The sequence below is a fragment of the Piliocolobus tephrosceles genome, chromosome 2 (assembly GCF_002776525.5).
Source record: "Piliocolobus tephrosceles isolate RC106 chromosome 2, ASM277652v3, whole genome shotgun sequence".
NCBI classification, from domain to species: domain Eukaryota; kingdom Metazoa; phylum Chordata; class Mammalia; order Primates; family Cercopithecidae; genus Piliocolobus; species Piliocolobus tephrosceles.
In genome coordinates, this window is record NC_045435.1 from 35043943 (window position 1) to 35058771 (window position 14829).

At 36.6% G+C, this 14829-nt stretch overlaps 1 protein-coding gene across 8 annotated transcripts in view; it reads right to left on the reverse strand.

Moving 5' to 3' along the window:
* Positions 1–2923: 2923 nt before the first annotated feature.
* The window catches only part of IGSF11 (immunoglobulin superfamily member 11), a 210082-nt gene continuing 198176 nt past the window's right edge, over positions 2924–14829 (reverse strand). For 4 of the 8 annotated variants that reach the window (XM_023210923.2, XM_023210915.2, XM_023210942.2 and 1 more), the window contains 3 exons: positions 7951–8073; positions 7008–7158; positions 2924–5305 (listed from right to left, as the gene is read on the reverse strand). In XM_023210923.2, coding sequence (XP_023066691.1) covers positions 4864–5305; positions 7008–7158; positions 7951–8073 — 716 coding nt within the window. In that variant the 3' untranslated portion in view covers positions 2924–4863. The remainder of the gene's footprint in view (positions 5306–7007; positions 7159–7950; positions 8074–14829) is intronic. The other 4 variants (XM_023210932.2, XM_023210953.2, XM_023210975.1 and 1 more) reach the window with 3 other exon arrangements.

Below are 14829 nucleotides of genomic sequence, written 5' to 3' on the forward strand. Positions count from 1 at the left end.
AAAATGGATTCCACAGGCTTCAATGTAATTCATATGAAAATGGCAAGGTGTTTTGTAGACAGAGACCACTTTATTTCTAAAATGTATAAAGGCATAGGATCTAGAATAATTCCTGTAACTTGGAAAAAAAAAAGAACCAAGTGGGAGAAACCGCTCCACCAGATGTTAAGGCTTACTAAATTGCTACAGTTATCAGCATAGTATTGGTGGAGGGACTGACACACACACACACACACACACACACACACACACACAGAAATCAATGTAACAGCTAGAGGAGTCTGAAACAGATTCACACAAATATGCCTAAGTGATTTTTTACAAAGGTGCAAAAGCAATTCACTGAAGGAAGGACAGCCTTCAACAAATGTTACTGGAGCAACTGGACATCCATAGACAAAAATATGAACCTCAACCTAAACTTTATTATTTTAGAAATTAACTAAAAATGAATCACAGAATTAAATAAAACTCTAAACTTTTTATGGAAAAAAAAATAGGAGAAAATCTTCAGAACCCAGGCAGATCTAGGAAAAAAGTTCAGACTTGACATCAGATGTACAAATCCACAAAAGGAAAAATTAAATTGTACCTCATCAAAATTTAAAACTTTTGCTTTATGAAAGACTGAAGAGAATGAAAAGACAGACTACAAACTGGGAGAAAATATTTGCAAACAATATATTCGATAAAGGACCTGTATCTAGAATATGTAAAAACCTCTCAAAACTCAAGAGTAAAAAAAAAAAAAAAATTCTAGAAAATGGGCAAAAGACATAAGCAGGTATTTGTTGAAAAGGATGTAGAGATGACAAACAAGCACATGAAAAGATGTGCTTAGCCATCAAGAAAGTGTGAATTTAAATCATTATCACAAATTTCACATGTTCTCACTCATAGGAGTCAAAATGAGTGAAAAATTAAAACAATTGTTCTCATAAAGATAGAAAGCACAATGATGATGATCAGAGGCTGGGAAGGATGGCAGGTAGTAGGGGGAAGTGGGAATGGTTTAGATGCAAAAATATAGTTAGAATGAATAAGATCTAGTATTTGATAGCATAACAGGTTGTCTATAGTCAACAATAAATTACTGTTATCTTTTTAAATAACTAAAAGAGTAGAACTGGAATGTTCTTAACACAAAGAAATAATAAATGCTTGAGGTGACGGAGATACCCCAATTACCCTGATTTGATTATCATACATTGTGCGCTCATATCAAAATATCACATGTACCCCATAAACATATATAACTATTATGTACCAATAATAATTTAACAAAATTTTTCAAAACCACCATAAGATACGATATCACTACATACCTATCAAAATGGTGGCTACATGTAAAATTTTGATAATATCAAATGCTGTCAAGGATTCAGGGAAACCGGGTCACTCAGACGGCTGAAAGAAATGTAAAATTATATATGGCCACCCGAGAAAAGATTATGTCATTTTATTTCAAAACTAAACATGTACTTACCACATGCAACCCAGAAACTGCACTCCTGGACATTTACCCCAAAAAATGAAAACTTAACGTTCACACACAAACCTATGCACATGTTTATAGCAGATTTATTCCTAATAGCCAAACACTAGAAAGAATACAAATATCCTTCATATCCTCCAATGGGTAAAATAAACTGTGCTACCTCTTCTATACCATGGGAAACCACTGAGCAACAAAATGGAATGGATTATTGATACATGCTACAAGTTGAATGGATCTCAAAGAAATTATTCTGAGCAAAAAATTTTAAAACAGCAAAAGCCAGTCCTCATACTGCATTCCACTTATACAGCATTCTCCAAATAACAAAATTACAGACATGAAGAACAGACAGTGATTGGTACAAATTAGGGACTTGGGAAGAAGGGTGGTGGCTATGACTATGAAAGGGTAGCATAAGGAATCCTGTATCCTGACTGTGGTGTTGGTCACATGAAATGTACATGACATTACTGAAAGCTGAAACCCTAGGAACAGAAATCAGACCAGTGATTGCTAAAGAGCAGTTGGGGAGAGTGGTTTAATTACAAAGGTAAGGAGGGGATTTTTGAGGGTGATGGAAATACTCTGTATCTTGATTGTAGTGGTTGTTACATTCATCATACATCATACACACATCACCTTAAAATGGTGAATTTCACTGTATGCAAAATATGCCCCAATAAACACAAAAAAATCTGTTTGTAAATAAATGAATGTAAATACTAAAAAATGTTAAGAGTGGCATTCTGTAGGTGGGAGTATTACTTGTTGATTTTTAAATCTTTTTTCAGTATTCTGTATTACTTTTTAAATAAAAACTAATAAAAGTTTTTTTAAAAATCTACACATTTGATAAACCTGTATATAACTAAATATGCACATACACATGAGTGCATGTACAAGTGATGAAATCTGAGTATGGCTGATAGATTATATCCATGTCAACTTGTGATACTGTTCAAAAATTATGCAAGATGTTACCATTGGGAGAAAAAGGTAAAAGGTATATGAGATCTCTATTATTTCTTACAACTGCATGTAAAAGTATCATTATCTCAAAATAAAAAGTCAAAACAAAGAAATGATCCAGTACACATCAAGAGCTACAATCATGCTCATAACTTGACTTAGCAATTTCATTTCAGAAGTCAGCATTTATCTACTCAACACCCACAGGAGGCACTGTGGTAGGTGACGGAGATTCAGTGGTGAAAAAGGCAAGCATAGAGACTGTCTTCATGAACTTTCATTCTAGGAAATGGGAAAACAGCTCAATGTATGAAAAGGGTCATTAATCTTCAGTCATATGGGTAAGAATTGGAATCAAACTAAATTTTTAATAATAAGAGAAAGGTTATGTCATTTTTGGAATACCATATGCCTATTAAAATGATTATAAATATTATCTAACAGGATGGAGAAAAGCTTATAACATTAAAGAGAATACTAAGTTTTAAAATGACATACTCATTAGTATTGATAATTAATGACAACTTATTTTATATGAATAAAATTTTATTGAATTTTAGATAATTAGAAAGAATAAAGAAATGCAAGATAAATGCTTTCTAAACAGCATCCGATAGCATCATCTTTTCAGTGTCATGGTATTTTCACTTTTCTTTATAAAAAGTATAGACATTCATTTATTTAAATTTTTACAAAGAATAATCAAATGGAAAAAAATAAGTAATGCTAAAGTAAATTCAGCTTTTTATCAATACTGAAATGGTTGGCAATGGTTAGGTTCTGAGTGTAGCCTTTTGGAAAAACAGTGTTTGCAGCAGCTGTTGGTTTCCATTCATTAAAATAACTAAAAAAAAAAGTCAGGAAGCCACTCCCTGTGAAGACTACCCTTGCAGGAGAAGAGGGCAAAAAGCATGGTGGTAAGAGGGAGTGAGAGAACACATCCCAGAAAGAAAAGACACTCTTACTGAGACATGGGATGAGTATATAAATAATCTAGGAAACAAATCTGGGAAGAAATTTGTGAGTTGCTTAAAGTGTGGTTAACGCAAGACAGTCACTAGTACAAGTATGGCCAGATCTACTAGCACAAAATAAAGTGGGAGAGTTTGTAAATTAATCTGGTGAACCGCAAGGCCAGCCAAGCCAGGTAGTAACCACAAAAGGAATCTCTTTACAGTGGTGTAAAACGCATCTGGGCAACACTGCAAACCTGAGCTGACACAAATGTAGGATAGACACTTCCAGGAGCACACCAGAAGATACACCTTTTGTCTCAGTCTTACCTCTTTTGCAAAAAGAATTATTTTGAAAAACAAAACAAAAAAACAACTTCTGCCCTCCCTGACAAGTAAGTTAAACTCTACTTGTCAAATAAAAAGAAAGTTATCTATCTCAGTACAAAAGGCATCAGGTGCTGTCCTCATTAATATTAACCTACTGTAACAGCAAGGGAGATCTGAACAACCTTGCTCTGAGAGGCTGCCCAGCAAGGCTACAACCCCTTAGCCCTACCTTTATGCCCACACAACCTAGCTCGTTCATGATATGATGGACCTCTATGAGCTCACTAAATACAACCATTGAACAAGGTATTATAGTCTTTTCTTTCTTAGTCCCATGCCTCTCATGTATTTAAAAAAAAAAAACTTCTATAAAAAAATATTTTTCCAGGAAAAAATAAACAGTAATTGCCATGGACCTGTAACAGATCCTAGAATAACATAGACAGGCAAGAATCTGTCAATATAGCAATATTCCAAATATGAAATTCATGGTTCAGGAAGACATAAATAAATAAATATGAAGGGGCTTCTCAAAGACGTTTCCTTTGTTTTCCCCCATTTCTTACTGAATTTTGCTCATGTAAAAAGTTTTGATTATATGACAGAAGAGTCAGCCCTCTTGGGACCAATATTAAACATTTATACCATTAAGCCCTCTACATAACGAGGGAATTGGGAGAGACAGAACATATCACAGGGTTGCTCATTATTTTCTTAAAGACACATACCTTTTAAAATAATTTCAATATTTAAACTCCATCTGGCACTTTAGTCTCTTAAAAATTATTAAGTTAGGCGTGAAGAACAAACCCATCTGGGCAGCAGTTTGGATTTTAAGTGCTATTTTGCTCTTGTATCTTTTTCCTTGGCTTGGCACATCTTTGAGATCCAGCAGAATCCCAGGACATCTTTGGTGGGGAAGCAAGTCTTCAGGATAGAGCATTCCAGTCCATTTTACACATCTTAGTGGCTAAGTAACAGCACTGCCTTCTTCTTTGTGCATTTTACTCATTATAAGGAAGTGTTTCCTTTCCAGCACTCCCCCACCCCACCCTCCCCCTTGTATGAGGGCATTCCATTTATGCATTTCTGAACACAACATTTCCTCATGTCCTATACCAAGGACCCAGCCCGACTCTGGGCTGGTACCATGACAGGTACTGCACCAATTCGCTCCAGCGTTGCATGGCTGATGGTGTAGGAATGAGTGTGTGGAGGCCGAGGCTTCCTACTGACTGAGCCATTGCTCCTGGACATCACCTGTGGTGATGACCCTCTGTTAGCTGTCACTACCAGAGTCTTATGTTGAGCCGGGACCAGATGGCTCCCATTAGCATAAATGGACGGTATGCTGGCATTGCCTGAGCGGAGGGAGAAAGACTGGCCCAAGTCACTGAAGTGGTTGACTGACTCTGTGTTTCTGTGAACTTTTGGATTGTTGCTCCAGTATCGACTGTTGTAGGTATTGGAAGAGGTTAGTGTGTTGTTGTCTGAGGAGGAAATCTCAGTGTGAAATGCTTTGGCAGAAGAACACTTGGGTGGAAGATCATCCTCTCTGAAAGGAACAAAATAAAGTTGTCATTAGGATTTACTTCAAGTTAATCCTATCCTCCTACCCTGGAATCTTTCTTTTCATGTTAAGGCTTATACATCCAAAAAACAAATCCAGGACTAGTCTCTCATGAAAGCAGGCATGCCAACCCTGGATGGCCTCAGCTTTGGCATCCATTCCCTTTGAGATAATGGTCAAGAAAATCTCTCCTCAGCTTCTCAGTCTCCAACAGTAGAAAAGGAAATCTCAGATCTCTCAGAGAATGTCTCTTCCAATACAACTTTTAAATATGTATGTAAATAAAATTCACATAAATATGTTTATATATCATAAATATATAAATCTTTATTTATATATATTTATAGTAAATATATAGTATCTTGCTTTATATTTATAGTAAATATTCATATATATAGTAAATATATATTTATTCACTCATAAATATTTACTATAAGTAGGAAATTAGTCCATGAAGAAATCTACCAAAGTAGGTGCCATAAAATAGCTGGGAAATCAAACTATAGGTATGCAGAACTTCCAGAAATAATCAGAGTTGGCCTGACTGTACTGCCCTATGGAGACTGAGAAATCACTGTGGGGTGCTGATGAGAGGTTCTCCTCAGTAATCTTATCCTGGGGAAGACTCTATCCCTGCATATGGCCCAAACCCTTAAGAATTACAACAGGCTAAAAGAAGTCATTTAATTTAAGATGTCAACCAATTCATTTAACATTTATTGAGTACACTTTACAATATGTTTCATGTGAAAAAGACACAAATCCTACACCTAAGAAACCTCTAGTCACGGAGGGTAGTAATCAGTAAAGAATGTTCACAAGTCTGAAAGGTTGGGCAAGGTGCTAAAGACAACTTATGTGAGGAGGTGATGCCTGGCCTAATCCAGAATCAGATTAAGGAATTTAGTAAAGAGATGGATCAAATGAGAAGCATGGTCCAGGAAGAGAGCAGAGGCTTGAGTAAAAGCTCTGAGCAATGGGAAAATGCAGGACAGACTGGAAGGCAAAGTATGCTGAGAGTGGTGAGAGAGAAGATACGCAGGCAAGAATCAGATCCTGTAAGGCTGTGGTATGTCTCACTTTGGAGACTGGAGTCATTACAGCATTTTCAATACAGGTATGCCATGATGAAATCTGAGACTGAGCCTGAACCCTCAAATCTCCCCAGTATGACTAGGTCACTTTTCTTTAAAGATCACGTTGGCATTGTTTTCTTAAAATGTTCCTATTCTTGTCTGAACTACCTTTCTGAGCCAAATTACCTTTCTGAGCCATAGTGCTGTGGCCTGACTGTGTACAGGCACTGGTATGCTCTTATGACGTTCCTTCTTGCTTTATGTTCACATCTATTATAAATGTCAATACTAAACGCATGCTTTAGACACTACCTTTCCCATTGTGGCAGCCACCTAACCCTGCCTATCCTGGAGATATGGAAGAGAAGGGGAATTCTTCATTTGTATCCCCCTAGTTGGGCACATGCTGGACCGTCCCCTCCTTCATGATTCAGTGAATAAAGCTGTGTGGTACCATGAAGAAAAGTGATATACAAGAAAATATCATGTGGCCACTTTAATAGTCTTGGCCATTAGAGCTTTATGATTAGCAGATATATCTTAACTGCCAAAAATGAATAGAAATACACAATGGCTATGCAGGACAAATTTTTAAAATCTGACACACAAACCTTATTTCATTAGGAATTTCTTCTTCTTCCTCCTCTTTATTTTTGCTTCTCCAATAAAAGAATGCCCCCAAAATTAGTGCAATGCAAAAAATGATAATAACTGCACCAGTGCCAATGGCTCCAGCTATGAGTCCAATGTTCCTGGGCTGGGCTGCAAAATATATTTAAGGTATATTTCAAGAAAAGAGAAAGAGAGAAATAGCATATACCCATGCAACTGTAATAAGCACATAAGCTTACTAAATAATCTGCTTAAAATGTATAAAACTGTCTAAAATCTTTCATCTATATAAAGTTAAACCTCAATTAACTTTCTATATTGTCAGTGGCTAGGACTAACACATAGTAGGCTCTGAACATATTTTGAATGAATAAACAATTAAATAACTTGCACATTTTAGGAGAACAATACCTACATTAGGTAACAGACAGCACCAATCTAACTTGCCTGATCTACCCTACATGAATGCTGGAAACTAGGGGATATTCTACTTCAACCCAGCCAGATCACTCCCTTTTGCAACTGGAATTCAAATATCCCAGAATTCTTAACTAAAGAGAAGTTTTCTACACTGCCATTTACAACCTACACACTCAAAAATTATGCAGATATAAAAAATTAGGAAAAAACACAAGAAGGTCTTGCTATACCCATAAGATTATTACCATTTTCATAATGTATATAGCATTATACAATAAGAAATTGTTCAATTTTATTGATCCTGAGGAGAAAGATATTTTGTCATAAAGATTATCATATATTGCTGAGGCTGGAAAGTATACTAAAACATTTATAAACTATTTTCAATAATAATTAAAACCAAAACAATTTCTATTTAATCTTCAGATAACCTTAAGACAATTCAGAACTCTTCATTTTCTGGTATAACAAAGATCTTAGAGTTTCAGATCCAGGGTTGACATCAGAATTCCATATGCTTACGTGAAATAACCTGGAGATCCAGAAGACAGGTGCTGGTTCCAATAGCGTTAGAAGCCACACACTGGTACAAACCTGAAGTCAGGGCACTGATGTTCCGGATGGTGACTGTTCCCTGGACCTGGTCTGTCACAAAAATAATAATCGAGTGAGGATTTGGCAGGACTAATAGCAAAACCAAAGAAATCAGGAGAAGACTATAAAAACAGATGAACACTGGAGAGCTATCAATAAATTTTTTTGGGGGGTAGGGTGAGAAATTATTGGTTCATGAATGTTAAAGACTAAAATTACTGTATCACTTTAAAGACCTGGAACTTTGGAGGGCTGTCCTAAATAAGAACAATCTTAAAACACAATCTGCAGGTTAGCATGTAAAGTCCTAAATGTTAGTAGATTTCTCTGAGGAAATGGTGGCTAATACTTATCCTAGAGAATTTAAGGTAACACCAAATTCTAGTTCTCAGGAACTGCAGTAACATAAAGATCATGTTAAACTTATAATAACTTTTAACTTCATACCTGATGAAGAAAATATCAAATCTGTGCTCTAAGATATAGACTGTTACTCCCTAACATCAATTACAGTTGTTTGTGTTAAGTCAGATCCTCCAAGAAGTAGGCACCAAGACAAGCATGAGGTTTCCTGGAGGAAATACCAGTAAAAGAAATGTGAGAGGAAGCTGCAGAAGGCAGGGAGAGCCTCAGACTTCGGTGTAGGTCTCACCACTCACTGTCAAGGGGAGAGGGAAGCAAGGAAGATTGGGTAGGAAGAGTCTCAGGCTGCAACACAGTTTTATGGAAGTGTCCAGTAGGCAGATGGGGAGTCCTTGAGCCAAAGTCACCTGTTAAAGAAGTCCCATGCTTTGCAGAAATAGGCCTGCATTAGGCCCTAACCCTAACCATAACTCCTCATCACTAGCTGGGAGCAGCCCAGAGGAAGCTTGGTCTTGGTGCGAAGCAGTGGTGGATCTAGAGCGGAAGCAGCAGGGCTTTCAGTCAATTATGTTCCCCATATCGGGAGTTTGAACAATAAATTTTCAAGGTCACTGCACTGGTTTTGCCAAGAAGTGTTTCAATAGTTCACATTTTAGTAATTCATCATTAGCATATTTTGATTATTTATTCCTATAAAATACTTACAGGAATAACTTTAAAAAGTTAATAGTTACTAATATGTGCCAGGCATTGGGTAAGCGTTTATATGTATTATTTCAATCTTTACAATTACCCTGAGGTATTTTTATGATTAATCTCATTGAACAGTCAAGGAGACTGAAGCTTTAGATGTATAATAAGATTACACAGCTGGTTGTTAAGAAATTCAATTGGATGAAGGGGCTGTTTCACCTCTAAGCTCTAGGCTTCACTGCCTTCCTTATGCAGGAAAGATAATACATTCAGTCATCTCAACCATTCAAAATAGCTGCAAATTTAGAAGTAAATGGAAAAGCTTCCTAATGGGATAAGTAAAAAAATATTCTGACACAAAGTCCAAGTATGCCTGGGGCTACACCTGGAGCTGTCCCCACCCTGGGTTACTTATTTTTAGATGGAACTAAGATTTAGTTAACTGGTTTCTGCTGGCAACCATCATCTCTATCTAGATCAAAGGGAGAAGTAGACAGGAGGGTTCAGCAAAAGCAGACCTGAGTAAGGTGTGCATGCATTTATTAATTCATTCATTTAATAAACAAATATTTATTGAGCATCTTCCTTTGTGCTTGGTTTTCTGAGGATGGTGATAAAATAATGAACAAGACAGGCCCAGTCCCTTACCCTAATGAGACAAGTATGCACACAATTACAATATATGGGATAGTGATAGCCAGAGATAGAGAACAGAGGGTGATAGGGGAGCATACAGGAGGGGCATCTAATAAGGGATTGAGAAATCAAAAAGACTACAGGAAAGGAGAAAATAATTGCTGTCTCGGAAATTACCAGGCACACAGAAAGGTGCTAAATAAAGGTGATCAATAAATAAAAGGGCTGCCTACTCTTTAGTGTCTGTTCTGTACCACATACACTGTCCTAAGAAACATTAAATATGCCTCATTTAATCTTCATAACAAGCTTATGTTCTATATTCCCTACTCTTCAAAGACAGCTCAGAGAAGCTACGTAATTTGTCCAAGATCACAGAGTATACAAGTAGCAGCAATCTATAAAATGAGGTTTGTCCAAGTTCAAAGCTTATACTCACCATATATACACTTGGCATTCTAGTAAGGCATTTAAAATCACATTATTCTATAGGATGCATCTATAGAATATTTCCTGACCAATACATGTTCCAATGCTGTTAGTATTATAAACTAAGCGACGTGCCTATCTCCCTCTTCAACACATGTACTAATTAATATCATCAATGCAAGAAAACCATAATCTCCGGGCAATCAACCACATAATTTGTGTTCCTGGGGTTTTTGCTGTTGTTGTTGTTGTTGTTGTTGTTGTTGTTGTTGTTGTTGTTGTTGTTAGTAGTGGTGGTGGTGGGTTTTCTCCTAAGCTCTGGAATTCTAAAAATTTGAATAGAAAACTGGTAATTTTGTTGACATTTCCAGAGACAATTTGGGAAACTGTAAACAGCTCCTCTATGCAGCATTCTCGCATGCAGAAAGAGGTAAACTCTAAATATTCTTCCTTTAAAAAGTTATTTTTAAAAGGTGAAGTCATTGTCTTCCTTTTGTCTCTACAGATGCCAACACCATGAGCATGTTACTGTAAGAAAATATTATTAAATGAGGTTGATACACCACGGTAGATTTAACTTGGAATATAATCAGAGAAGGAGACAGGTATATTGATAACAGAAGATTAACCAGAACAAAACAGCCTGTTTATGTAGACAAGGCAAAATAGAGAAGGGAGCAACTCCAGCAAACAGCAAACTGTTTGCAGCCACAAAGCACACAGCCCTTCCCGAAACTAGCAGGCTAATTCCTCAATCTGTCATTTCACTTGGTCTGCTCAGGCAGGGAAGTCGTTTTCTGAAATAAAGTCAGAGAAAAAATATTCTTTTGAGCTTCTTTTAAAGAATAGGGAAAGTTCAATGGCATGAAACTACATAGTTTGGGGAACTCAAAGGACATCACACTCCACTGTTTTAGTTCATAGCAACTATGTACCTGGTTCACCAGCTATGTATCTGGCACAGAAGGCCCTTCTGAATTAGAAAAAAACAAATGTTAGTGTACATTTCCAGTTCCATCCTTTCTCCTTAGCTCCAGAATGCTGCCTCTGGCTGCCTAGTAGCTGATGTATCTGCTAAGAGCACGTTCCAGTTAGACAGCCTAAGTTTGAATCTATTCTACCTACTACTAATCATATGGTCTTGAGTGTGTTCCCTGTTCTTCATCAACGTTTTAGTTTCCTCATCTGTAATTTGGAGCTACCAAAGTGCCTACAACCACAGATTACTGTGAGGACTAAATGAAAGGTTAGTACGGTACATGGTAATGTTTCCATGTGGGAATTCCTTCCTGGCACTTCTAGGGGAACTGATATATTTTTCTGAATCATAAAAGAATTCAGTTAAGAAATATGAAAAACGTCCAGTGTCTCCCAATGGATATTAATTCCCAATAGATATTGATCTTCAGGATTTGAAAAGTGATAGATAAGAATTGTTAAATCATAAGTTATATATTTTTCATGATTTATATATTTTAAATAATGAGTGACTATAATAAACTGAACATTTCTTATATAAAAGTTTCAGAAGTATTCTGTAGGCTATATAACAATGGATGCATACTTTATTGCTATTTGAATGAATATGTTACATCAAAATTATATATTTCAATAATATGTAAAAATGATCCTAACCTGAAAAAGATATTTAATTTTTAAAAATTGTAAATAAAGGTAAAATTAATACAAAATAAATGTCAAATAAAAATCTGTAGAAAAACTTAAACATCACAAATACTTAATATCCAACTCTATTACTCTTAAAGATAAATTTAAAATATAACATTGGACACAGAAAATTTTATTTCATTTTGTGTTGATGCTGGCTGAATTAAGGCAGAGATGGAGAAGGGACAGGGAAAGAACCTGTTCCCATTAATAGAATTTCCAAGAGCACCATCCAGATGGATGTTAGGATATATCCTGCTTCACAGTAGCTCAGTTCCTTCAGACAATGATAAAAATATTTTGTCTGTTTGCCCTGATTTAGTTTTGGCATTGAAACAGATATTGTTTTTGCCAAATCAGATTTTAAATTCATTTCTGATCTCATGTTAGTATCCTGCAGAGCAACATTCTCATCCTCTTCTATTTGCGTTTCTGCCATTCAAGTACTCACAAAGAACTGAAGCCTACAGCAAATATTCAAACTTGTGAAAATACCAAAGAACATTACTCAGCATTATCTGAATAATGTAGTATGTATAAATACATTAGTATTTCTTTGCAAAAATGATTCACCATTAGCAACATACAAGAAGGCCATGACCAAACACTTATCACATGGCAAAAGCTACAAGCAAGACCAACTAATTAGATTTTGACTGCTTCTCTCCTACCCACTTCTGTTGACTCTGCTTTTACTTTTAAGTGGACATCAATAGATTCTTCTGAATCCATATAACTCTATGTTGACTGTTGCTCTTTAATTCTCAAAGAATGGCACATGGTGCTCAAGAAATGTTATCATTATCATTATTTCAATCACCATCTAGAGGTCCCAGGAGACCACTCAACTCACTACTTTCCTCAAGCAAACTTCTACAAATTCCTCTTCTGAGTTAAGATGGTTACTGTTGATTCAGCGGTCCACAACAGGAACCTGGGTTAACTCTGACTCTTCTCAGTTCAAACATCTAATCAAGCTCCATATATTGTAATTTCTTCCTCAATCTCTCTTGAATCTTACCCTTCCCCGCTGTGCCTTCTCCATCCCTGTCACTAGAGACTTAGTTCAGGTCCTCTTCATTTCTTGATGGGGCTATTATCAAAGCCTTCCATTTATAACTGGCTGCCAATCTTTCAGCCTGATTACTGACAGAGTTTCTAAAATGCATATCTGGTGATCTTCTCTTGTTTATAAATGTCAGTGCATCTCTACAGTTAAAGATAACATCCAAACTCCTTGCATATTATATAAAGCCTTTCACAATCTGGACTTTACCTTTTCAAGCTCCTCTCTGGTCAAATCCCCACATAGCTTTATGTCAGCTTCACAGATATTCTCACTTGCAAACGTCAGACTTTTACACTTGCAAGATTTTGGAAGCATGGTTCCCTGTATTTATAATACCTACTTTTAACCAGTAAAACTTCTATCCATCATTTAAGACCCTTTCCTGCTTGAGAATCCTTTTCCCTATAAAATTCTTCCTGGACTCCTCACGGACAAGTAATATTTCTATCATTTAAATTTTACAGCACTGCATACATTTTTATAGCATTAACATGTAGTGCTATGATTTTCTCTTTATATCTGTCTCCTCCATTAGGCAGTGAGCTCTAGGATGGAGATAAGTTTCCTTGTATTTCTCTACCTTGCCCAACACTCAACTCTGAAGCAGTTGCACCGAATAAGGTGTGTGTTTATGTGTGTGTGCATACACACACACATATTTAAAAATGAATGAATATATACACGAATTAATATAGTGATAATTGTTGGCATTTAATCTTTTTAAAAAGAGGAAGTACGGAACATTATATAGGATTTGCTCCTTTATGTCAGAGGGCAAAAAAAAAAAAAAAAACCTCAACTTCAGTTAGAATAACATCTTGATGAAGCAGAAATAAGCACTCATTTATTCAGCACTTTTAGTGGGCAAAAAATTTTCTGCTCCTCATGAAAAAAATTATGGAACCACTCTTACTGGGAAGGGAAACAGCAGTGTCAGTCCAAGAAACAGAATCAGGCTGTGTGTGGTGGCTGATACCTATAATCCCAGCACTTTGGGAGGCCGAGGCATTTGAGACCATCTTGGTCAACATAGCAAGGCCCCATCAGGACACCAAGGCAGGAAGATAACTGAGCCCAGGAGTTTGAGGTTACAGTAAGCTGTCATCATGCCACTGTACTCCAGCCTGGGCGGGTAACAGAGCAAGACTTTGTCTCTAAAAAATGAGAGACAGAGAGAGAGAGAGAGCAAAGAGGAGAGAGATGAGAGAGAGAGAGAAAGAGACAGAGGAAGAGAATATCAAGATTCCTGAGTGTTACAACCACGCCAAGAGAATTTTAGTACTTCCTATCACTTTTGAGCAAACCTGGTCTCCTCTAGGAGCCTCAGTCTTCTCCCTCATGAGAGTGGGACCATGGTGATATTTAAGATACTCTCCTGCTACAGCTATGATCTCTAAAGATCTACACAGAGTTCTCAGGCAAGCAGGAGAGTTCATCATCTCTCTTCACTGTATTAAATTATGAAAGGATGAGGAAAACAGAGGATTTCTTACAAACCATGAAAGAAAAACGTACAATCTAGTTTCAGAAAATGCTAACCATTAATAATGAAACTAAATACACCATACTTTATATTTACCAAGTGAAAGAATGGAGAGAAAATGAATTGCCATTATTTACACATAATTTTTAAAAACACATTTTAAACTTCTCTGTGCATCTTTAAAAGTGTGAAGGATATTCTCCCCTTTAAGTCAGAAAGGAGGTGGCTTTTTTTCTAATTATCCCTCAGCTTTCCAAGTTTTCCTGACCATTGTGAGAAATAACTGTGCTTATCTCCATCCTTGGTTGCCAAGAAGCTGCAGGACTTGGAGAGTAGGTGTCATTCCAGGAAGGAATTGCACTCCATGGCTTGAGATGCAGCTCCAGCCCTGGATTTTCAACTGCTGCAGGACAAACCCCGTGTTGCCTCACATCTCCAATCATCTCACTCACCAGCACAGGGCCCA